Source organism: Dendronephthya gigantea, unplaced genomic scaffold, assembly GCF_004324835.1.
Source record: "Dendronephthya gigantea isolate DGI-Jeju-01 unplaced genomic scaffold, DenGig_1.0 000002F, whole genome shotgun sequence".
In the NCBI taxonomy this organism is placed as follows: domain Eukaryota; kingdom Metazoa; phylum Cnidaria; class Anthozoa; order Malacalcyonacea; family Nephtheidae; genus Dendronephthya; species Dendronephthya gigantea.
The window spans coordinates 3,715,964-3,740,461 of record NW_021163012.1 but is presented as its reverse complement, the minus strand read 5'-3'; the positions used below and the strand labels follow the sequence as shown (position 1 = coordinate 3,740,461).

Genomic DNA, 24,498 nt, shown 5'->3' with positions numbered 1-24,498 from the left:
TTATTAAAGTGAATGTCTCTAGCAAAGAGATATTTCGTTATATTCCTGTACCGAAAAGCTTCATTGTGAAAAATCTTCTCATGGTAGACAAAAATCGGCAACCTGAAGGTAGGTTTATATTATCATCAAATGTGGTATAACAACTGGCAAAATAGGCAAAACACTTCTCGACGTCTCAACTTGAGGGCCTTCGTCAGGAGAGTTAACTAACTCTCCTGACGAAGGCCCTCAGGTCGAAACGTCGAGAAGTGTTTTGTCTATTTTGGCCGTTGTTATACCACATTTGATGCTAAGTTGTTTGAAGACGGTGCCACGCTGCTCTTTGGTTATATTAGGTTTATATTATATTGCATGTTCACTAGTTAAAGAGCGAAATAATGAAACGGAATGTGCAGAATTCTTCTTTTTTTTATGAGTTGAAGAATAATTTAAAATTACCACCTGTAGGAAAGTATACGCATAAATCGACAGAAGCTTTTCCGACAATATTCTGCCTCGGAATATTTGGTGTATTATATATAATTCGACCATATTCTGCACGATGCAGCCAGTATTCCGGAAATATTCCGAGGTAGTCTAATACATATAGAATATTACACGGTGGCGAGTAGATATGGATTTTATGTTCGAGTGGCAAAAACTATAGTGTTTTTGACACGAGACTTACAGCATGTGCATATTTTATTAATAGACTTTCAGCATCGCGCAATTTCACGGTGAAATCCTAATTTTCGCGGTGAAATCCAAATACTTGTAAAAAAATACCCACTGATTTTAATTTACAGGGAAATGCAAATGTCTTAACGGCTACTGTTCGATCATCAATGGTTCACGAACTTGTCATTGTGAAAGTGGTTTCAATGTCAGTGGCCAGGCTTGTACAGGTGGGTATAAGGCATGCTTTATAACTGCGTGTGATATTAATTTAGTGACAACAAAGATTTTCAAAGCATGCGCGATATTTTTTCAGCAATGAATGTAATTTTCAATGCATTTAATTTTCGAGATCGGTTGACATGACTTTTGCTCGACTTTTTTATGATTAGTTCAGCCAATAATTATATAATTTAGACTCTAAATATTTTGTTTAGACATTGATGAATGCATGTCATCCCCATGCAATCTCACTGGTTATGAACGCTGGTGTAACAACACTCCAGGCTCTTACATTTGTTCGTGCAAGGATAAGTCATTTTTCGACGAAGTGAAATGCTCTGGTAAGTACCCAAACTTTTCTTATAATTCGTTTTTCAGTTTCGGTCTACTTATTTTCCAGGGGGACGGCACAGCGAATTGGCGGAGATAAGCTCAAAAATTTCTCCAAATACGGTTGACGCATATTATTTTTATTACATGCTTTACTGGCAATCTCAGCATTTCAATGATCAACAGATTTTTTTTCAATTTCTGTCTAGTAATAAATGTATTTTGTACTTTTCACTGGAACAAAGGAAGCCCTTTTAAATATAGTATTGTTGCTTTCATGCAAGTCCACATGTGCCTGATAACAAATTTCTCTTTGAATTGTCCCCTATCGCGGCCGTTAGTACCAATACTTATTCATTGAATAACAATGGAAATTGCCAAGAAAACATTCTGTACTTTTATAAAACTTCTGATTGTCATATTTATCACACCCATCACAAAATGTACGTACGCCCTCCTGTGTGTTGTCTCCTATTAAACCGAGGAACGTATTAAGTTGGTTCTAAAGCATTTTGCGCCAGGTGAGTACCCTCCTGTTTATCTCTTTGCTTTTTCACATTCCCTGAACGTCCGGCACGACACGCTATATATATACTTTTTGGGAGTTTTCGAAATGATGCATTGGAAAAATTGTAACGAAGAGATACCGTTACTTTAATTTTTGCCGATTTTTTCTATGAGAAACATAGAATGAAATATAACATAATGGCAATGATTTCAGGCAGAAAGCTGGGGAAAGAGACCTCCAAGATCCATTGCTTTCAAGGTCAAACAGAACCAATCCCGTTACCCTGTGAAAACATTTTTATTATATTGAAAACAATTGTTATATAGATTAAGCAGGTGCGGGTTTAGGAAGAAGGATGTGATGAGCTAACAAAATATAAAATAGTCCGAAAGTCGTTCCCAAAACTAAGGTTGGAGCCAATATTCAATAAGTATAGGATATTACACTGTTGCGAGTAAATATGGATTTTATGTTCGAGTGGCATACTGTTTTTGACACGACATACTGTTTTGGCCATGCCAGGAGTGATGAGTTTTACGAGTGTTTTAGTTCTCAGTAAAATGCCCCCAACCATATAATAAATTTAAAATATTTAAAAAATGCCCACGATAACCTCTTGTTATGCATGTCCGTAAGAGGCAGGGACAAAATTGCAATTAACAAAATGTTTGAATTTTGGTTGTGTTTATTTCAATTTTAATTATTCTTTTGACAGTATGTAACCAAAATGAAGTCATGAAACAATAAGATGATTGTATTAATACAGGCTTTATTTGTTAGCAACTGACAGGAATTTTTTTCCAGAAAATATCAGATGAGTAACATGTCTTTAATTTAAACAAAATTTATTGTTCCTTGACTAACCAAATTGTTTCTGTTTTTTGAGTAATGGCAAGAAAACTAGTCATGAATGATTATAGGACTAATAGAAATGTACTCGTTTATATACCGTAGTACGTATTTGCCCGAGAGAAAAAAGAGACATGAGGGCGTCTGAAAGTCAACTAGAAGATTTCTTTCCTTACATGTGTAATTGTCTATGTTATAGCCAACTCTGAACTGAAAATCAGATTGAATGGTTCAAGTAACAATATGAGTGGAAGAGTGGAAATCTATCATCCAACACTTGGCTGGGGCACAGTCTGTGATTACGCTGACCAAGCTTTCGGTAACGTCACATGTCGTCAGTTGGGTTTCTCTAGAGCGACCAAGATCAGGGCACGGGCTTACTATGGCAAAGGAAGTGGTCCTATATTGCTTTCTGATGTTCGATGCTCTGGTGATGAATCATTCATCTGGGATTGCAGTCATAATGGATGGAATAATCCTACCTCGTGGTGTGGCCATCATCGTGATGTCGGTGTGGATTGCGACTGAGATCACAATCATTCAAGGACACTGGGTTAGGTAATAGACTAGATTTTCTTTTTCTTGCTGCTTACATAGTTAATAATTCATTGTTTATATATAACAACACGCCTGTTCTGGCGTTAACTCCGATTGCCAGTCTTAAATATAAAGTTTTTGAACGTAAAAACTACAGTTCATACTCCTATTTAAGTTTTGTTTACACTAGAGACCTAGATCTGACCTGGACTAGGGTTTCGATTTCGAAATATATTTTGGTGGAAAAAAGGAATGAAAATTGGTATAAAAAGTGATATCCGATATGGTGCAACTCGCTCTATATTTAACTTAGATCAGTAGAATTTGTAGGATTTGCAGTTTATTGTATACAACAGTATTTTATAGTTTTAGACGCGTCTCAACTGAATGAAAATCAGTTAGCGTGTTAGTCAGTGACTCTGTTTCTACTTTTATTTAAAAATGAAGGAACTTTGGGTTAATGCTCAGTATGAAAACGCATTTGTGTAAGTGCGTCATTAGCGCTTATTTGATTCTTGTTCTTATTAGCTATAATGAATTTTGTTATATAGGTGCTTTGTATTTTAAATGTGATTGGTTCATTCGTAGTCACATGACTTTAAATAAATGCAATGTTCCCCGCCAGGGAAACAAGTGAAAAATTGTTGCCCGCCTCATGTCATAAAATAGTATAGTGGGTTTCTTTTTTAAATGAAATTATTGTGTAACATGTATGTTTTCGTTCCTATATAACAAAACACTTAATGTACCTTACCTCGGGAAATAGTGAGTTTGTTTTCCCTCGAGACTCTCGGGAAAACAAAACTCGCTATTTCCCTCGGGAGCATACATTAAGTAAGTGTATAATGCAATCAGTACAGCTCTGACGCAACTGGCATTTGCTATTGAATTTCCTCCTAATAAAACTGGAAAGATAACTTCATATAACTAATGCAGTTATTGCACGAATGAAGCAGGTTTTAAATATAATTTGCTGATTATAGTGGAAGCCACGCGAATAAAACGCGCGGCAAAAGAGATGGGAAGAGCATCGATCGAGGAGTGAGAAATTCCGTAAAACTGTGTTGGGGTTTTTTGGGCAAAAATTTGCCAGAAAAGTGCATTTTTCAATTTTTAATGGCCTACTTCCACTTTGAAGAACGAATAATTATACCCTTTCTAGATCGATCTAAGTAATCAAAGTAATTTGAACGGAAAAAATTTAAATAGCAAACTGAAAAATCAAATTTGTTTTTTAGTAAAATGTAAACTTTATTGCCTAGCTAAGGATCGCGTGCCCTACTGAAAGTCCTCAGATGTGGTGTTACGCCATTAAAAGATATTTTAGTGATTAGAAAATATGGAACGCCAACCTCCTGAAAATGTTGAGAGGTGAAAGATTTAGAGAAATTTTTGGTAGGCGTAGTAATCTCTTTAAATTTTTACTTTGTCTTTGTGGTTTCGTAAGCTAGCTATATCTTGGTATTTACAGTGTCCGTGCGCACAAAGGTCAATGGATTAACGCTTCTAATTTATAAATGGGGTTTATCCCTAATTCTTCAAAAAAATTGGAAAGCATTGTCATATTTAATGCGTGTTTCTTTTGTTGGTTCATATACAATCTGGATTGTTCATATAAAATTTCCTCGCGGGAAATTAGCTAGCCCGCAATGGAAAAGCGAGTTTTTCTTAAATATGATTGACGCAGAGGTGCAGGATTCAAGGTAGGTCGGAATAATGCTGGTATTGAGGGTAGTCCAGTTGAAATTTGCACGCGATCCTTAACTTGGCAATACGCGCCGTTATAACCCATCCAGTCAACTTTCCAGTCCGCGAGAAACGAAGAAACAGGAAAATATCGGATGATTTTCAAATGAATATGACATCGGATAATATGGTCTAAGGTCTAGTCACAATCAGAAATTACTTCAACTGGAATCGGTTTTGAAACAAAGACATGGCCGTGCTAGGCCTAGTTACTTCGCCACAGAAGCCAAGACGCTAACGTCGTAAATTGCGAGAACCAATAAACAACCGCGTTATGATTTCGAAAAATGTGTTTCCTGCAGAAGCGAGAGGATCTCGACTGGTCACAAAAAAAAAATCGGCGAAATACTGCAAAATTGTTTACTGTAGTTTACGAGTGTTTGAAGTTATGTATTTTCACAAAATATGTTGCAGACAGGTTAGTTAAATTATCCTTGTTTATATTAGCGTGGTTTTTACTGCTGGTTTCTTCGTAGTTCAACGGAAATATGGAGTTTTTTTCGTAAGTGTATTTGAAAAAGTCAAAAGAGTTACCAACCTTAGTATATTTTTATATACACACATCATCCGCTGTTTATACTATCGAGTCGTACGCAAATGTTTATCATTATGATAAGCTATATTTCACCAATTTAAATTATTCTTGCTTTCTTTATAATAATTTTTATTATAAATTGACGACGTTTAGATATATATTATTAAAAAATCTTAATAAAAGTTCACAACATTTAATTGGCCGTCTATGGCCCTATGATTAAACACCAAATGTATGAAAAAATATTTCCATCCAGTGATTACGGCACCGCAGTTCAGTGGTAAACAGGCGATGTGCGGCGGGCATGCGGGCTGATATTTTCGAAATATATGCAAGTGTCTGCAGAGTGAGTCGTTTGCAAGTTTGTTTTGTTTTAAAAACCGATGTATTTATGAGAAAATTTAGAAATACCACCAGCCGTATAGTACCGAATTTAAATTTATTTAACACTGCGAATAGCAATAAGAATGAAGAACCGATAGACGAGAGACTACGAGCCGAACAGTTTTCGTTGATGAAGGTATTTACAAATAAAGTGATCACTTTAGGCCATTTATTAAATACGTCCTGTTGTAAGCATTTAATGCTATTAACATTGTCCTTTATCCCTTGCAGACTGTTCGGCATGGATTTCCTCACAAACCCACCTGCCTTTCCTACGATCCTTTGCAGAAGTTGCTGGCGATCGGTACAGCTAAAGGCTGTATAAACTTGTATCTTTTTTGTCAAATTTAATACGATCTCTTGATCGGCGGGCATTTTATGCTAGCTTCGAGGCGTATAAAGTTTGCCGTCTTCGGAGATGCACCTGTTTAAAAAAACGCTAATGATCCCAGCTCATTTACCCTTCATTTTCTTTTATACGACTTGCTTTTTGAATTGTTGACCTCAGCAAACAACACGTTATAAAATGTGGCATATTTGTAGCAACTTTATTCTTGTTTATATCAGACTTTCTATTACTTAAATTGTAATTGTGCATTTCTTATTTATATTTAAAACTCGGCTGTTTAATTTGTCGCAAATTTGGCTGCGAAATTGCATTTATAGATGCAGTCGAAATTCGTGCAGAGATCTTGAAATCCCAAGGCAGCTTTTAAAGATAATATTTAATAGAATTAGTAAATCATTTAACGAGTTTCCCTTAATTATATAATCGTGCCAGGAAGGGTGTAATAGGAAGTAATTTCTGCCAGACATTGTTGTGTATTGTTTGTTACACTGTCAACATAGATCAACATTGGATATGGTTTTATCTTTAATATGTTTTGGGCTTTGACATTATAATTAAAGATCAAGGCCAGGGGACAGAGGTTCATACCCCAAGCATAACTCTTGAAACTAAAACTATAATTCCTTGTAATGTGAGATATTCTTGTATCAGCTAGATGAGTGTGAAAATATTAACATATGCATGGTCCCTTTTGGAATATTATCAGGTACATTTTTTAGACAATTTGTGTACATGAAATATATATATACATATTTGGACATCGTTATTACATCATTAGCTGGTATGGGTCAGTGAAATGATTCTAAAGGCATTACATTGGGTGAAATAATGTCAAAGTGGGGATGAATCTAGTTAATAATGTAAACTTGTGGGTTGCCAAGAAACACCTGTAGTTTTGTTCATCCCTTATTCAACTGTATTTTTTCAGGCTTTGGCTGAAATATGTTGTAATTGTCAGATTTCATCAGTGTTTTTAATACAGTGCATTTGGACGCACCATTGTCCAACAGGCTATTAAGAACCTATTTATATGGCCTTGATGAAAGCTGTGTTCTAATTATTGTAATAATTGTATGCCAGGGAAAGGGAGGAATAACAATAACTGTTTCTAATGTGTTCTTTTTACTTGTATATCTCACTGTGACAAAACTGATTTCAGATCTTATACCTAGAGCTTTCCCGTAACTATTGAAACAACACTCTGCGGGTTAGATATGACTGAATTATAATTCTCTGACTTGTCTGCATGCTTTGATTTATAAATTATGCTCCAGGATTTAATAGAGTTATTAAGGTAGTTGCAACATGCTGTTCAGATAGCCAGCTGTGAAATAGCTTGTTTTAGGGCTAATGCATATCTAATCCTGTATCAATGATTTCTATATATCAATGATTTCTATAAACGAATAATTTATATAGTACGTAATTTAGCTTGTAGGCACACCACATAAGTATTTAATACTGCAAAGCTTTTGGTCTGTCAACCGGGCCTTCATCAGTGCAATAGGAAATAACAATAAGGAAGGAAGGAATAAAAAACAAAAACAACCTTTTGACACCAAATACAAGAATATAAATATATATAGTCTTTACATGTTTGTTGGTGGTACGTAATACACCCCATCTGTGTGTAACCTTAACCAATTTAATTTGTGAACAACCCCGCAATTCTTCTAGTGCTGCTAAGCACATTAAGGACTTTAAGATGCACCAAATCTACGATGCGGACGTGAAGTAATGCTATCTTCATTTCCACTGTTTCACAACAGGAATAAATATTATTGAATCCTTTTGGTAAACAAGGTCAGAGCTGCATGGGTTCCTAACATTGCCAGCTGATTTCATGTCACGTCTGCATTTGGTGTATCTTAAGGTCCCTAGCTAATCTCTGGTATATAGACACTGCTAAACGACTAGTACACAAGTAGTCCTGCATGATGTGATATAACACAAATCCTTAACAAGAATTTTAGTTATGGTCAGCCTGGAGTTCAATGTACTGTCACACATGATAAGAAAGTCGCTGTTCAGAAGCTGTTGTTTTTAATTAATGAGGTCAGTAATGTATTTATTTATAACAACCAGACCGTCTATTTCAATCTTTCCAAGGGTTTACAACCTTACACTATAGTGAGTAGCTTTATAACAAATAGATTGTGTGCATTCAAGAATCTGTGCCAAAATAGATATCTTGGTATTTAAAATCAATTAAAAGTTTTGATTCAGTATACAATATGTACCACAAATATCGCCAGCACAAAATATCCTGTGGAATCCTAATTTTGATGATTTAAAACTTAGTTAACTTTTGCAAACTTGTTTTAATTTGTAAAGCCATGACCTCAAAGCATTATATAAGTATGATTATAGATTCTTTGTTTCTTTAAGGGTGCTTTGGTCAGTGTCTGTTCTGATGACTCACTTCATTTATGGAATCTACGCCACAGAAAACCAGCAATTGTTCATTCCCTTCATTTTAACTACAAACGTGACAGGTACGATGTCAATTGACAGTTCTTTCTGTTATAAGCAAAATTGCTTAGCATTAAGCAGAGTGAAATATTTATTAAATTAGGCCAAATCTGGATGCATGTATGCAAGTACATGCATAATCTTAGGTGCTGTTATGGAACAGGAGCACTTGGGTAGGGACTGAGGGGCAAAGTACATGCGTAATATTAGCAGCTGTTATTAAACAGGAGTGGGTAGGGACTGAGGGGCATGGGGTGGGGACATGTTGTGCCAAAGCCTTAACTTGTTACACAAAAAAATTGTCGGATAGAATTCAATAGAATTAAGTTTCAAATTGGATTAAACAGGTTCTACCATAGGCAGCCCAGAATGATTGGTATTTATTGAAAGTATGGTTTTATCGGCAAAGCTTAAAAGCTTTAATAGGCTATTAAAGCTTTTAAGCTGCGCTGATAAAACCATATTTTTGATAAATACCAATCATTCTGGGCTGCCTATGGTTCTACAGCAGGCCCTGCTGGGTTTAATAGAAAACTGATACAGACTAATGTTTTTGGGATTATTCCCAGTGGGAACTTGTCTGTAACTTTTAAATTATAATCAGAGTTTCCTTCATAGGTTGAGAGGACTGTCCTGTTTTTATCCATTGACCTGTTTTTTATAAGGTCCTTGGAAAGAGCAGGTGCACCCTCACTCCCCTAGGGAACATGATCCGTTAATTGTTTTTCTGTGTTTATTATCAAGCAATCTTTTTTGTCTTTAGCATAGCAAGTGTGAGTTTTTCATTTCAAAGCAAGTGGATTTATTTGGGAACAAAGGCTGGCAATGTTCATGTTGTAAATATTGAATCATTTCAACTATCTGGCTACACTATTCACTGGAATAAAGCTATTGAAAGGTGCGTAACGGAATTTTGAATGGAAAATATATACTCCTGATTGATATTATACCTACATCAGATCCAACTATTGATTTTCAATATTCTGTAGGTCCCAGAGGGAGCACCCTGGTCCTCTTTATGATATCTGTGAAAACCCTCAAGATGAAAGCAAGGTTTGTGAGTGTCTCAATCAACAATTTCTGAAACTTTCGATTTCAGAGCAGAGTCGATGGCAATGAATCACTACATGTTGAATTAGAGTCTAATCAAAGTTATCAAACAGATAAAATTACAAACTGTAGTTTGGTTGCCACCTCTGTTCATGAAGAATAGCTAGGTGCTTTAAAAGTTTGATGGGATAATTGTTAGTTTTTTAGGAAATTAATACAGTGTAGATGTAGAGTGTTGTTTGGCAATGGCTCCTCCAGTCATTGTTTGTAGTGTCTAACTGTCTATGGTTTAAACTTTTGAACTACTCCTTGCCAAGCAGCACCAGGTATCATTACCAAAATAACCCACTGGAGGTCTTTCTATTGATTCCTAAAAGATTTCTGTGTGTGAAAAATATGGTTGAAATGCTGAATAATTCTGAAAACTATGCGTTTTTTGCTTAAATTTGTAGTTATTGCTTGGTTACGAGTCGGGTTTGATTGTGTTGTGGGATTTAAAGGGCAAAGTTGTTGATCAGCGTTTTCAATCTCCACAGGTAATAAACAGTTCGTTTAGATGCTCCCCCGTACATCATATTCCACAAATGGATATTTGTAATACCAGGAATAGATAGAGCACGCACTAATGACAAAGTCGTGACAATTTTGACGGCAGATAGGTTTCGTTAGCTATATATGAGTGGATGTACACATAAGTCCCTAAATGCGGTCCTTGTACTGTAAGTATATGTTCCCTATTGTACTCACTCTACGTATATAGTACTCCTGATTGCACTTATTTGTTCCTGAGTGCATTCGATGTACGTTAATATATGTTCCTAATTGAGCTCTCTGTTCCTATATTTTCCTGAACGCAACCACCAGAGCCATAGCTATATAGAAAATTCGGTCAATTTTGCGTGCGTAGTGCAAACATATCCGAAATGTGTTAAACTATGTGTATATTAATTCAGGGAATTCCTTCTAACTCTCCGGCTTGACGAAGGTCCTCAGGTCGAAACGTCGAAAAGTGTTTTGCCTATTTTAGGCAGTTTTTATACCACATTTGATGCTACGTTATGTGTATTCATATTTGCGATTTGGTTTTTATTTTCCATGAATTTAGAAATCGTTCCGCAGTGCCTGTTGGTTCAACGATGGCAAACAATTTGTCTCAAGTCACGAAGACGGCAGTCTGGCCGTGTGGAATATAAAAAATACTCAAAAACCAGTGGAGATGTTCACCCCGCACGCACACGGTATGGTATTATTGTTTGAGGGGTGTTTACCTTAATATACTAGAGAGCTTTAGCAGTGACTACGAGTACGACTACAAGTACGAGTTTCGTCATTCTCGCACGTTGTTTGCTTACGCCATCAGCCAAAACTCGTATAGTCGTTGGGCTTTCGATACGAAATTTATCCAAAAAACTCGTACTCAAAAGCTCGGCGACTACGAGTTTTGGCTGATGGCGTAAGCAAAAAACGCGCGAGAATGACGAATCTCGTACTCGTAGTCGTACTCGTTGTCACTGCTAAAGCTCCCTATTGGCTGTGGGTGTTGGGTAATTAGATAAAAGTACGTAATTCTCATTCTCGTCAGAACTGTCAAGTTTCTGCTCAGGTTCTCAGCGGTTCCCAGACGAAGAATAAGAATCTCTGCATTTTCTCCTGTGATCTTAATCTGACATAATGTTGACAATATGCATGAGCCTGCACAAGTGAGAGAAATTTAGCTAATATGGACCAGCATTTGTTAGTTCGGAAGCGATATGTCACTTTTGAAATAATTGGTTTGGAAATAGATAATTAGTTTGTATTGTTCAAAGAGCTCCTAAAAATATACTTTTCCCCGATTTTTCATAGCTGATTCGGTTCTTGAAATTTAGATTAACCCAAATCTAAGTTGTATACAGACACGCGTGATTATTCTAGAAATCATGTCTGATTCAATGAAAGTTTAACTCGACAGGAACGAGTCAAATGCCTTGCAGATCAGAAATGCAGAAAACTGGCCATTCGTGTCAGGTTAAGGGCATTCTCACTTAAAAATAACTAGCATTGCTGTAGATAAAGTTTGTGCTGTTTAAACATGGCTTATCATTGTTCTTCTAGGAAAAACCAAGGGTGATGGATCGCAAACGACCGTGTGCTCGCCTATCAATAAAGTTTGTTTGGTCAGGTAAGAAAAAATGACTGTTTCTCAACACCAAGAATTTTTTTGCAAAAATGGGATTTTAAAGTTTGCATTGTCGTATAGTAAAGAAGCTTGTCCCTGAAGAAGAAGCTTGTCCTTGTTCTGAGACTGAGAACATTAATTTTCCTCTTTTTAGGGATTCGTGTTTCCTGTTTTCTGGCGGTCTGAGCTATGGCAGCAAATTCAAAGGTTTAACGATTATGGAGGGAAAAACGAAGAAGCTTTTACATACAAAACCCATTGTGGATTTCGTCCCGATCACGGCCACCCCTTGGGAAAGCGGTAAGAAGATGTTGAATATGACTATAAATTTGCTTTAAAATTCTGGGGCCGGTTGTATCAAGCCCGTTTAGCTTAAACGGTGGATAAGTCAAAGTTAAATAACACTTTTACATCTTTCATGAATGAGTCAACTTGAATATTATGCTCTGGATATGTAGTTCTAAACAGTATCTTTGTATTAAGGTTGAAAACATTTAGTTTGTATGCTTGTTGAATAAAACGATAGACTTGCTTTCTATTTTGAACTTATCCACCGTTTAAGCTAAACGGGCTTGATACAACCGGCCCCTGACAGCTAAAATCATCTGGCATTAGAAGAGTAAAATACTACAGTTGTTGAGTTAAATGGGTTAAAAATAGACACTGATAAACAATTTTATGTCTTTGCAGACGAAGAAGCTGCCCTTGGGATTATCGTTCTTCTACAAACTGAGTTGATTGTTTATGATCTGAGCAACCCCGCTGTTAGCCAGTAAGTAGCTACAATTTTAAACTTAATACTAACGAAAACTAATGTGTCAAAGGCGCAATTAGGAGCTAGCCCGTACCAATCGAAATGCCATATCTGATTGGTTGTTGCTAAACAGCTAAATGCATGATCAATTAACTAGGGCTGGTTGTTCGAAAGGCGTTTAGCTTAAACGGTGGATAAGTTCAAAATGGAAAACAAAACGATCGATTTATTGAACTACTGAGCTGAAATATTTCGATGTAAATAGTCTAATTTTCAACGAAAGAACATATTTAATGCATAAAATGTAGTTTCAGTCATTCACATGATGTATGAGAGCGTTTTTAAACTTTGGCTTATCCACCGTTCAAGCTAAACGCCTTTCGAACAACTGACACCAACTCCGGTTAACTCGAACCCCCGGTAACTCGAACAATTTTTCTTTCCCCTTGGGAGTTCGAGTTAGCGAGGGACTACTGTACATGTATAAAAATGCCTGCTTACTGATTACTATCCAATGAGAAAGCGTGTTCTGATCGAATTTTCTTTTATTTGAAGCATGTCGACATTTGAAATCCCGTACGAGTTTTCCCTGCACGAATCACCCGTGACCTTTACGGATTACGTCGGACAATGTCGACAATCTTTACTTGAAGATCTTCACGCCACAGGATCGAAATACAGAAAAATATATTCTGAGGTTAGTCGTAACTCGTATGCACCAAACCAATACTCGTGTCACTCACCAATCTTTCCAAATACCCAAAATTTTATCTATGCATGTCAAATGCAAATAATGGATGGATCGTCTGCAATAACTATAACTCGAAGCAGTGTGCTAACGTTTTAAATAACTTCACGTTTCGACCGTTTCGACCTGTGGGCCTTTGGCATGCTAAAGAGAACAAAATCGGTATTTTAACATTCAGTTTTGCATTATATATATATCGACTCTATAATGATTTGATTTTTACATAGCAAGAAAGAGGGGTAATTTAGATTTCTAACAATATATCTTTTTCATCGCTTATAATTCCTAGAAATAACCAAATAATCAGGTGTTAAATTGTTGGTCGAAAACCACATTCTTTCCCCGCTGGGAATTGAATTGACGTTCTAATTGGCACGTTTTAGCTGAAATTTGCTTCGTTTTGCATTCGTTTGAACAAGTTTGATTTCGATCACTAGTTGTTAATCTTAATAATTTTTTCATAATTCCTTGTTGTTATGAAGAAGTAGGTATCATTGGAAAGCTAAAAACTGATCTTTCATGTTACAGAAAGATTAAATCAATAGAGAAAATGCCCAAATTTATTATATAGATTAACATGCACGATTGTATATTATAAGGTACATTTTAACTTTCACAGAAGGTCTTTGATTTTTTTTACAGGATTGGCCCATCAATGGCGGCACATTGGGAGAAAATGTTGACAATAATTCAATTGACCTCATCATCACAGGGTCGGTACAACTTCGGGGCAAAGTTTAATATACTGGGTCCGGTTGTGTCGAGGCCGGATAGCGCTATCCACCGTCTAGTCAATTTTTTACCTGCCATAAAAAGGGTTGAAAAGCATAACTAATATAAGTTTTATTCTAGGTTATACTGAACAACGGTTTTACGAAGTTTTAAAAGACACACTAAATACAAACGGCCCCAGATTAGCTCATCTATAATTTAGTTTCGAAGAGGGTTCATTGTTTGGGTCATCTCGCAGTGCTCGGAAGCTTTTGTCCAATTGGATAATGCTTTTCTATGCTTTTTAAAGAACGAAGCTATGCTATTGGTTGAAACAGAAATGCATTGTAAAGTTCAGCCAATGATAATCATTCTTGCGAGGAGCTGCGACCCTGCCCCATTGTTTACGACTTTAAAATTTTGGGGGTTTTTTTCAGGCATGCGGATGGTTCAGTGAAGTTTTGGGATGCGTCCTCAGGTAAGAAATTTTTCTAATAATTTCATAGTCATGCATGAAGTCTATACTAGACACCCCATGCATGCTTGTTTTAAAACAGAACTTGTTTCATGTCTTTCTAGGGATGTTCACCCTTTCGGCAAAGCTCTCCACTCACAAATACTTTCACAAGCGAAAGAGGGCATCGCGAACAGACAGCACTGGAAGCAAGGAAAGCACTTCAGATGAATTTTACGAAGAAGATTACGATTTTCTTAGAATCCAAATGGTACAACTCTGCGTCCACAGTCGCACTTTGGCGGTTGTAAACGCTGCGAACCACGTCTTGTATTTTACCTTTGATACCAACGAAAAGACTATGGAATTAATCGTAAGTAACCTTAGGTAGAAATTAAATGTATCAGTAAAAATCGGACTAGTATATAGCGTCGCGTAACGCGTGTTCTGATTGGCTACGCTATTATTGCGATGATAACCTTAAGGCTGTTTTCCATTTACCCGTTTTTCATACGCACGTACACGCACGTAGAAGTCTAAATCCTTATACATGTTATCGTTGAACAAACTAAGTGAATGAATCGAAGGAACTTAGTTTTTTGCATATTTTAGTTTACATTAGTTGACCTAGATGTTAAATAATAAGAATGTAAAAACATTTTAAAAAATTTCCGTACGTGTACGTGCGTATAAAAAACGCGTAACTGGAAAGCAGCCTTTAAGGGGGGTTGACTAAATGTTTACACTCCAAAAGAAGAATTTTGTGACCAGAATCGAGTTGAGCCTCCCCAGTTACACGACCGGTTAGCCGTATACGATTGTCATTTTGACGAATGGAATCGAGTGCTGATGCAAGATTTTTGTTCACTCGCTGATTGCAAAGTTTAAAATTTCGATTTTGCACGCGTGTCCCCTAGATCGCATACGCTAGGATAAGAATCGTAGGCGGCAAATCGCATCATGTGTATGAACCTTTGAACTTTCGGGTAATTTTCATTTGAAAATCTTTTCCATAATTTCGTTAGATGTTACCCATCGAAATTACAACCTCAGAAAAACCTATCGACCCGGAAGCCAAAAATTCTCCAGAATCCAGCGAGGACGTTTTGGAACGAAGCCAGGACCCTGCGGGTGCATCGGAGGATATTGAGGACACCAAAGAGACTCAAGAGGATAATAAGACAAGTGAAGACAAACCCGCCCCAGTCTCCCCGGTAAATCAGTGCTTATGGCGTCCCAGATTGGGGGCGAATAAGCGACCCCCCGGATTTCAAGGGCAGCTTTGTTGCACTTGTGAGATCACCGGGGATATCGTACCCTTGTGTTACCTTACTATGAGTTCCGCCTTTGGAATGTAAGTATTTGAACCTTTAAGCCCCGTTTACACTACACTCGATTTATTGGCACGGCACGGCTAGAATGGGTACCCGTGCCTATTTCATCTGTGCTCGGTCTTTGTTTTGGTAGCCTGAACACTAATAAAATTGGGTACGGGTACCAATTTTAGCCGTGCCGTGTGCCAATAAATTGAATGTAGTGTAAACGGGGCTTTAAACTCGCAAACTCTATACTAGCTGATTTGAGAGAATTTTTTGTTTCAGATTGGCGTTCGGTAGTGTTAATTTCCTGGTTCTGGTCGACACAGTCCAAAATAAGTTAATCTCAACATTCTATCCATCTGATCTAATCGGTATGTGTTAAACATTATCAGTGATCTGGGTAAAGTATGGGTCATCATATAGCAGTCCTATTGTAGATACTGTAAGTAATTAACTGCATGTGGTACTGAAGTTCCTATCTTGTATAAATATTTGTTAACAATAATAATAATAATAATAGTTTCCGTTATTAACTGAAGCATTCATTCTACTTCAGTTGCAAAGATCCCCTCTACCCCTAGCACACCCATTACCCCACGCACTCCGGGCGGTGTCCCCCCCGAAGTGGAATCCCCCGTCAGCAAGAAACAACGAGATTACAAATCCACTCGTCGACGAGCGACCCGGACGAAGTCCAAACCTCTTGAACCTTTGGGTGAAAATGAAGTCACGAATACAGACGGTCTTCAGAGTTTGCTAAGTATGGACAGACCGAACGAGAATATTTTGTGTCTAACTTGCGCCTATACATTTACAAAGAAGGGAGGTTAGTTATTCGCCCTTGTATTCCTGATTTTGTCCAAGTTAAATGTTCAGTAGTAATATTTAAGCATGTACATAACTGACAGTACTCTTCCATTGATAAGTAAAATCATCTGGCGTTAAACAGAGTAAAATACAAAAGTATGCTGGTCAGGTCTGGGTGCATTGCAAGCTAGTGGGTTAACAAGAGACACTGACAGATAGTTTTGTTAACTCGTTAACTGACAGTACTCTTTCACTTATGAAAAAAATCATCTGACATCAGACAGAGTAAGCCATAAATTAGGTCTCGCGTTGGAATACAATCTAATTGGTTAACAGGAAACAATGACAATCCAAACTTGATCACCATTTTTACTCGACTGGTATTTTTGGGAGAGGTAAAGCAGACAAATTTTTGTCACGCATATTGTTCTATTTTATACTTCATTTAAGAGCATCTCGTTGGTCCGTGTCTGTGGGTCGGAACAAGCCTTGGAAATGTTGTGCTATTTGCAGCCAGTTTTCCCCCGGCTGGACAACAGAGACAGACACAGCCTGTACTAACTTTCAATACAGGTGAGAAATGCAACTACATTTTGGAGAGGGAGGGGGTGGTTTACATAAGCCCGGAAGCCTAAGATGAAACGAAGCGTGAGGTGATTTTGATGTATTGAAATAAGTCTTTATGAAATCATATAAGCACATGCTATTGTCAGGATGATTACACCACTGCCACGATCGTGTTATTCACTCATTTCAATACCTCAAAATCATTTTATGCTTCGTTAAATCTAGGCTAAGTTGGATGTTGTAAACAGAGATTTGCGGTTTAGGTAATGGTATAGTATATTAGATTCATGCAAATCGTCTGTTTTTCTTTCTTCAAGGACTCGTGTTCGCACACAAAGGCGAGGTGGACAGTATTTCGGTCTTGGATAAAGATGGTCACCTATTTTCATCACCATCTTACTTTTGGAGCAGTGCAGGTGCGTTGATCTCTATATTATACTTGATAAAATAATTCCTTAAAAGCAAAACTGGATTGCGCGTCTGCTTCGTAACATGAGAACATCCATCTTTAGGCATACCAGACGTACCTTGTACAGCGGTTTCGTCCAACGACAGTGACGAACGGCATTTTCTCGTCGTATGCACCGACAAAGAAGCCGAGGTACTGTAACTGCCCAGTTCAGCCTTTTGGCTGATGGTTTTTAAGGTGAATTTCTACAGTTTAAATTGGAAAACTAACTGGGAAAATCAATTAATTGAAAATAATTTGAGCTCAGAAATTTGATTACTTGTCACATAATTACCTGTACCGATATTTATATGACTGTTTTGTGTTCAAAGGTTCATTGCCTTCCGTCACATAAGCAGTTCTCAAAGAAAGATCTCACGGAGCACAAATCCGTTCTTAAATCGGACGTTATCTCAATTGAAGGTAAAGTAAGATCCATCCAGATTATCTCGCGCTCATGATTTAACGAATCAGCGCTTAGAAAGTTTAGAAATCCATTTTGGAATGTTTAATCCATTATATCTTTCGTTAATTGTTATGAAACTGGTCGATCGAAACTTTGTGATTATGTTTAGCTATAGGAACTTTAGCTCTGACATAAATTTGAAACCGAAATAAAGTATATTTCATTAAGTATTATGACTTATGTTGTTTCAACCGAGAAATGGATTTTTATATGACAGCTTGTCCTAGTCCTTTCCCGCCATTTTAGATCAGCTGGATAAGTGGAATCCTTTTAAACCCGCACCACCCACAAGCAACGCTCTCCGTAGCAAAATACAGTATTAGCCACATACAGTTTCTCGAAGAAAATTCGCCATTTAGTGGGGTTTAAACGAAGCTAAATGTCGGAAAATCGTTTCAAAACAACGAGAAATGCAGTTTATGGCAAGTTTTATTCGTTTTTTTTATCTAGGCAACAGCTGTTTGGTTTGCTTGTGTGAAAGCAGTCATCTATTGGCTTTTAGCTTACCCAGTCTTACGCCTCTACTGACGACACAAATGGACTTCCCTGCTCAGCCTGCCCAGTAAGTTGAGAAACCTTCTTTTTGTAATATGATGGCTATACTTTCTATAGCTATATGTTTAGATAACGAGCGATTAGACCGTCAAACTACGACTCAAATGAGCTAACGTAGGCCTCAAAACTATTGAATATATGATTAATGGATAATTTATCACTTTTAGGTTTCTCCGTTCATTTAAGTTCGGCTGCGACGGGCAAGCTTTGTATCTTCATTCCAGCACAGAACTGCAACTGCTATCGATTTTTACAAAAACAGGGTAAGAGAGCCACTTTTATAAACATACATGGTGTCTCAAAAAAAAAATCGCCACTTTAACATTCTGTAATGCATTAAAAATCAAGTCAAGCAATTTCATTTTTACATAGCAAGAAAGAGGAGTTATTTAGCTTCCTAACAATATCTTTTTTATGCTATAATACTTAGAAATAACCATTACCAGGGGCGGGTTGTTTTTTAACCGTTATGAAAATGCTCGAAAAGAGATAAAATTTCATCTTTGGAGCCAACAATTATTAAAGAGGATCCTCAATTTAGGAAAACTAAGATTTAATCAAAGTTATAGCAAATAACGCGCAATTTTAAAGCGATTGAATAAAGCCGCGTTTACACTACACTCAATTTATTGGCACGGCTAAAATGGGTACCAGTGCCCAATTTTACTGGTGCTCAGGCTACCAAAACAAAGGCTGGGCACGAATGACCATTTCACGGGTATACCAATTTTAGCCGTGCCGTGCCAATAAATTGAGTGTAGTGTAAACGGGGCCTAAACCACTATCCGGTGGATAGCGCTATCCGGCTTTCATACAACCGGCCCCAGGAGTTAAAAATTGCCAGTCGAAAACCACATTTTTTCACACATACACGTATTAAGGTTCATGATACATTAGAATTTGCTTCGTTTCGTCGAGTAAAAATTATAAGCTGTTCAAAATGTTTCCTGTCCTTTAACATAGCTATACGTTAAAATTGCAACGAGTTTCAGGTTCATATCCATAACTGACGGTCCAGATTACACAATTACTTAATGGTTTCCGTGTTTGGATGGCCTAAAACTTTAAATTTTCGTGTTTGGATGGCCTGATCCAAACACGGGCTTCGACCAATCAGAACACGAGTTATATACATGTTATTTTATAAAGAAAATTGCGTCACTGCACACCTGACATCATCATGCATATCCTCAATAATCCAATATGGCGGACAAGTTATTTCGTTCCATCAAAATAAAACTAGACTAAATAAAACAAGAACCAGTGAACTGAGACTATAAAAATTTTGTTTTTATTGTCCTTTAAAGTGGCCGAAAATGAACCCTTTGACTCGTATAAATTTTTACCAAGTTATGCCTTTTTTAGAATGAAACGAGTTTTAGTAGACAATTTTAGTTATAATTTTTATGATGTACTAATAAACACGCTGTTTTTAGGTTAAATTTTCCAGATTTCTCCGGCACCTTGTTTACGGTTGTATCCGTCCCAGAGCGACCCAGTAGAGGTTTTTTCGCGTCGCTTCTAAATCTGGGTCATTCAGATTTGGACAGGGAGAGATTATGTAAGTCCAGTTTTATATTGCCATACAAGAGCTCAGGAGGCGGTTGGATGTAAATAACGATAAACGTGAATGCAGTTTTGTTAAAATACTCTAAAATACCGTTTTCACCGTATAAAGGAAAGCGCTCTATGTCAACTGAAACGATAGCTTGCCGCCATCTTTAGCCTAATTCAAACTGAATTGAAGCATTAGTGCCAATTCATTGGCTTTGTTTTGCGCTAATACTTGTTTTGATTGCGAAACAATACTTTTGAACAACGATTCCCGGGGATGGATATAAGAGGATGTAAGAGTGTATTTTGTTTAAAAAATTATTAAGATGACATCACGATAAATTGGTACCTAGATTGCACCCCTCCTGCACACTCCTGGACCAGGTGCAAAAAACCCCCTTCCCCCCCCCTCCCGCCCCACTTAGGGCAGGATGATTACCCCTGACATTTTGTATTTATTGTAAGTTGGCAGCGAAAGTGGCAAAGCATCCCAGTCGCTGGCGACTAGAGTGCCCGGAAAGGGGACTGAGGACATTCAGGCGAGATCTGGTGGTGTCGGTGATATAATGGCGAGGAATATGGAGGTAGGTTTTTGCTTGAATGAACTGGGATTTGAATAAATTGAAATTACATCCTCATTTCATTATGTTGAGGCGTACATTAGGTACTAGTCCTACCAGTTTAGCTGGTTTTAAGGCTTTGTTTACATGAGACCTTCATGAAGTACCAGTGCTACATGAATTATGGCTGGTTTCCAACCTTTGTTTGCACAAGTCATTTACATCATGAAGTATTCTCGAACAAGTGATCAACCCTTGATTACATTGTCTTTGACGTATTGGCCCTATACCTGCATGGCTGTTTTTCAACCACTCGCTTATACGAGTCCTACACGAAGTGCTTCTCCTACCACAATCATCATGCGATCTCGATGCTCTATTTCCCAGAGCCTTAACGAACGAGGTGAAAAGTTAGAGGTACTGGAGGACAGAACAAGGCAGATGAGAGATCAAGCTCAGCAATATTCAAAGAACGCCCATGCCCTGGCTCAAAAATTCAAAGAGAAAAAATGGTACCAGTAGAATTGTAGTTTGACCTAGGTTGCGTTATGCGTCCTACACCGTGCAAAACAAATATCGATCCGATTTGGGGGGTCGTAAAACGGCACTCTTGTTGGATAATTGCACTCTAGGTGAATATCCTAGTTTTAGCACATTCCCCGTTGCAGAGGGTGACAGTCAGGGGGGAAGTTCGTCAATATGTAAAATATATAGACAATGGTCCATGCTCGCTCTTAGGAATTTAAACCAGACAATAGTTTCGACACCCATATTTGTACATGGTAAATTTTTAACTCATCGCTGACGTTAAAATTTTTGCCTCGAAGAAATGTACATAGAGACAGGCTTAGAAAATCTCTGTTCTGAACACCGAATTTAACTGTTTTTAAGGCGGAAATTTGAAAAAAATAGCCAAAATATGCTGATACAATTTATTTTGGATTTGGATTCTTCACGTGATGTAGCAAATTTCGTTCGAAAGTTGAAATGTTCGTTTCAAAGTTTACAATGATACAACTTATCCAATCAAATTGGGCATGTTACGAATCGAAGCGCATCATGATTGGATAATTCCGCCAACTTGGAATTCGTAATTTCTACGTCCAGAAATTCGGAACAAAATTTCCAAATCGGCGATATGATGAGGAAAGGAATTGACTCATTTTAAACATACGCCAAACTTTTCTAGAACTCGACTGCTTGTTGTTTTCTGAGGCTTTTATTGTGAAAAATAGCTTCGCTTATAGACGTCTGAAATAATTGTAGGCCATAGATGCAATCAAATTTGAAGCATAAAAAAGTGTTGTCATTTTATAGTTTCTTTATCAGTGCAGTCAAAAACTGCAAAATCTTTAAAGCCGTTCGGCTTTGCTCTAGTTCAATTTTTTTAGTTTTACTGATACCCGTGATGGGCAAAAATCCAGCTACCAAATACTGTTTTAAAACGAAGTAGGTCAATTTTGCTAAGTTTCATGTGGCTCTGTCTCGAATAGCACTTTTCCGATGCTTTTAAACTAAAATACTAGCCCAATTTTGTATGTGTGTCCAGTTTTATACATTGCGGTCAGTGACGCACTTCACTACTTTACCACATATCACTGACCCTAATGTATGAAACTGGACTACCAAGGAGCTAATTCTGCCTTCCTTAATCGGTCAAGGCAAAAGATAATCCCACGTTACAGCAATAGAAGCACATGTTAGAATAAGTAAGGTTGTTCGCAAGATTTTGAAAATTTTAAAAAACTAGCCCTGCAAATTTTGTAACTATTTATGGGGCTGTTTACATGAGCCCGGTTACCCGAGATTCCGAAGCGTGAGATGATTTTGAGGTATTGAAATGAGCAGATAACATGATCCTGGCAGTCGTATAATAATTACAACAATAGCATGTGCTTGTTTGGTATCATAAAGACTTATTTCAATACCTCAAAGTCCTCTCACGCTTCGTTGAATCTCGGGTAACCGGGCTCATGTAAACAGCCCCTAAAATTACTTTTGAAAATTACTTCACCTGCGTGCTTGAATTTAAAGTATTCCTACGTTGCCTGTCTAGAAAGGACCAAAAAGTTGAATGTATGTACAAATAGTGTATTTATGAGAACAAAGCAGGTCTGTATTTACTACATTTCACGCGCACAATGCGTTAGGTGAGGTTCCCCTTTATAACCGGACGCCGGACGTTTTGAGGTGAGGGGGAGGGGCGACCTTTACCAGCAGGGACAATGGATGTGCTTAAATATTTAAGGAATGCATTCCAATTCGTTTATAGACTCACTCAATGTAAAAAGCAGGCAACCTTCTTCAGAATTAGCACAAACTCACAGAAATCTGCCACCGCCCCCCGCCCCCCCCCCGCCTTGCCTTCGCATTGTTCCGACGTCCTTGCCCATCAACGGTCGCCAGACCTCTATGAGATACAAGTTTTTAGTTTTTGAAGCAATTTCATTCATATTTAAAAAACGAATAACTTAATGTAGGATACGGTAACGGGGTGGGTGCTGTTTAAATTACTAGCTGATATGGTACTTGTATTTAATTTCTCGCGTTAAGTCGGAATTGCCTTTCTGCATCCCCCCAGAAATCTTTCAGTCTCGACTACATGTTGGGTCTTTGATAAGTGATTTAAAATAGTTTGAAAATCTTTCACAGTCAAATACAACCTTATGACGTTATGTTATGATTCAAAATCGTGACAAAACAGTTAAATATTTCGATATTAATCATCATGCATAATTTTTCCAGTCTCAACAACACATGTTATAATAGCCTTCTGAAATGCTTAGGTCACACAGTTTTCTATCTATACAATTTTGTCCCACTTGTTTCCCAGATTGCATTGCGATTCATTGTTCGAGACCGACATGACGTAAGCACCTCAAAGGTCTATTCAAATGAATGACTGAACTCTTTGGCATTCATATCAGTCATAATTCTTACATTCTTAACGACACTTTGTTATAATTCAAATGAATGCCTGGACAACAATTTAATATCTTGATATTCATAATTTTTCCATTCCCATCCATATATGATTCAGATGAATGATTCAACGTTGAGTATAACACCAATTATCGGATATTTAACATTTTTTGTTATTTTATAACAGGTACTTGCAATAAGAAATTTGCGATATTGTATTCACTGTTCTATAAAATGACCGCCTTTTCGCCAATTTAAATACAAGTGCCTGTAGCTATAGTAAAAGTTTTCCGCCCTTTAAAATTTGCAAAATTTTTGTAGACCTACAATTTTCCTTAATACAAATCGAATTAATAAATCATAATAATGAAGAGCCGAGAAGTGTGTGTCTGTGCGTCAGTTTATTGTGCAAAAAACTATCGTCTCACCACGCGCTAATCACAAGCCCCGTTTACACTACAGTCAATTTATCTTCACGGCACGGCTAAAATGGGTACCCGTGCCCAATTTCACTCGTGTTCAGGCTACCAAAACAAAGGCCGGGCGCGGATGAAATGGGTACGGGTACCCATTTTAGCCGTGCCGTGCGAATAAATCGAGTGTATTGTAAACGGGGCTACAATATCAGCTAAAATCGTTATTGGTTCAAAGATATGTTCGAAAAAATGTACCAAAAATCAAAGTTCTTTGTTACATGTTAGACACACAACATTGGCTTAGTCATCCTCGGCTGAAATTATAGACCCATTTCCAGTGAGCTCTATGTGAACGGGAACGATAGCTCGAACTTTAAAGCCAATTTGAAGGCGAATTGGGCGCCAGTGCCAGCGTCCATTTCT

The 24,498-nt window shown here is 37.4% G+C and overlaps 1 protein-coding gene across 1 annotated transcript; it reads left to right on the top strand.

Moving 5' to 3' along the window:
• Positions 1 to 5,717: 5,717 nt before the first annotated feature.
• On the top strand, positions 5,718 to 22,587 carry LOC114536332 (syntaxin-binding protein 5-like). The gene is made up of 27 exons (XM_028557695.1): positions 5,718 to 5,901; positions 5,997 to 6,094; positions 8,088 to 8,169; positions 8,503 to 8,609; positions 9,350 to 9,484; positions 9,576 to 9,639; positions 10,089 to 10,172; positions 10,742 to 10,874; positions 11,731 to 11,797; positions 11,949 to 12,094; positions 12,485 to 12,566; positions 13,104 to 13,245; positions 13,939 to 14,009; positions 14,445 to 14,485; positions 14,587 to 14,834; positions 15,487 to 15,815; positions 16,063 to 16,151; positions 16,337 to 16,606; positions 17,038 to 17,160; positions 17,472 to 17,570; positions 17,667 to 17,755; positions 17,935 to 18,025; positions 18,519 to 18,630; positions 18,791 to 18,886; positions 20,060 to 20,184; positions 20,643 to 20,761; positions 21,125 to 22,587. The coding sequence occupies exons 1-27, from the start codon at positions 5,773 to 5,775 to the stop codon at positions 21,257 to 21,259; spliced, it is 3,306 nt and encodes a 1,101-aa protein (XP_028413496.1). The 5' UTR covers positions 5,718 to 5,772; the 3' UTR covers positions 21,260 to 22,587.
• Positions 22,588 to 24,498: the final 1,911 nt, after the last annotated feature.

Bases quoted from the DNA above. Each gene is read 5' to 3' on its own strand.
- LOC114536332 (XM_028557695.1), top strand. From the start codon at position 5,773: ATGAGAAAATTTAGAAATACCACCAGCCGTATAGTACCGAATTTAAAT. The intron at 17,571-17,666 runs GTGCGTTGATCT...ATCCATCTTTAG, and splicing joins TTACTTTTGGAGCAGTGCAG to GCATACCAGACGTACCTTGT. The intron at 20,762-21,124 runs GTAGGTTTTTGC...TCTATTTCCCAG, and splicing joins TAATGGCGAGGAATATGGAG to AGCCTTAACGAACGAGGTGA.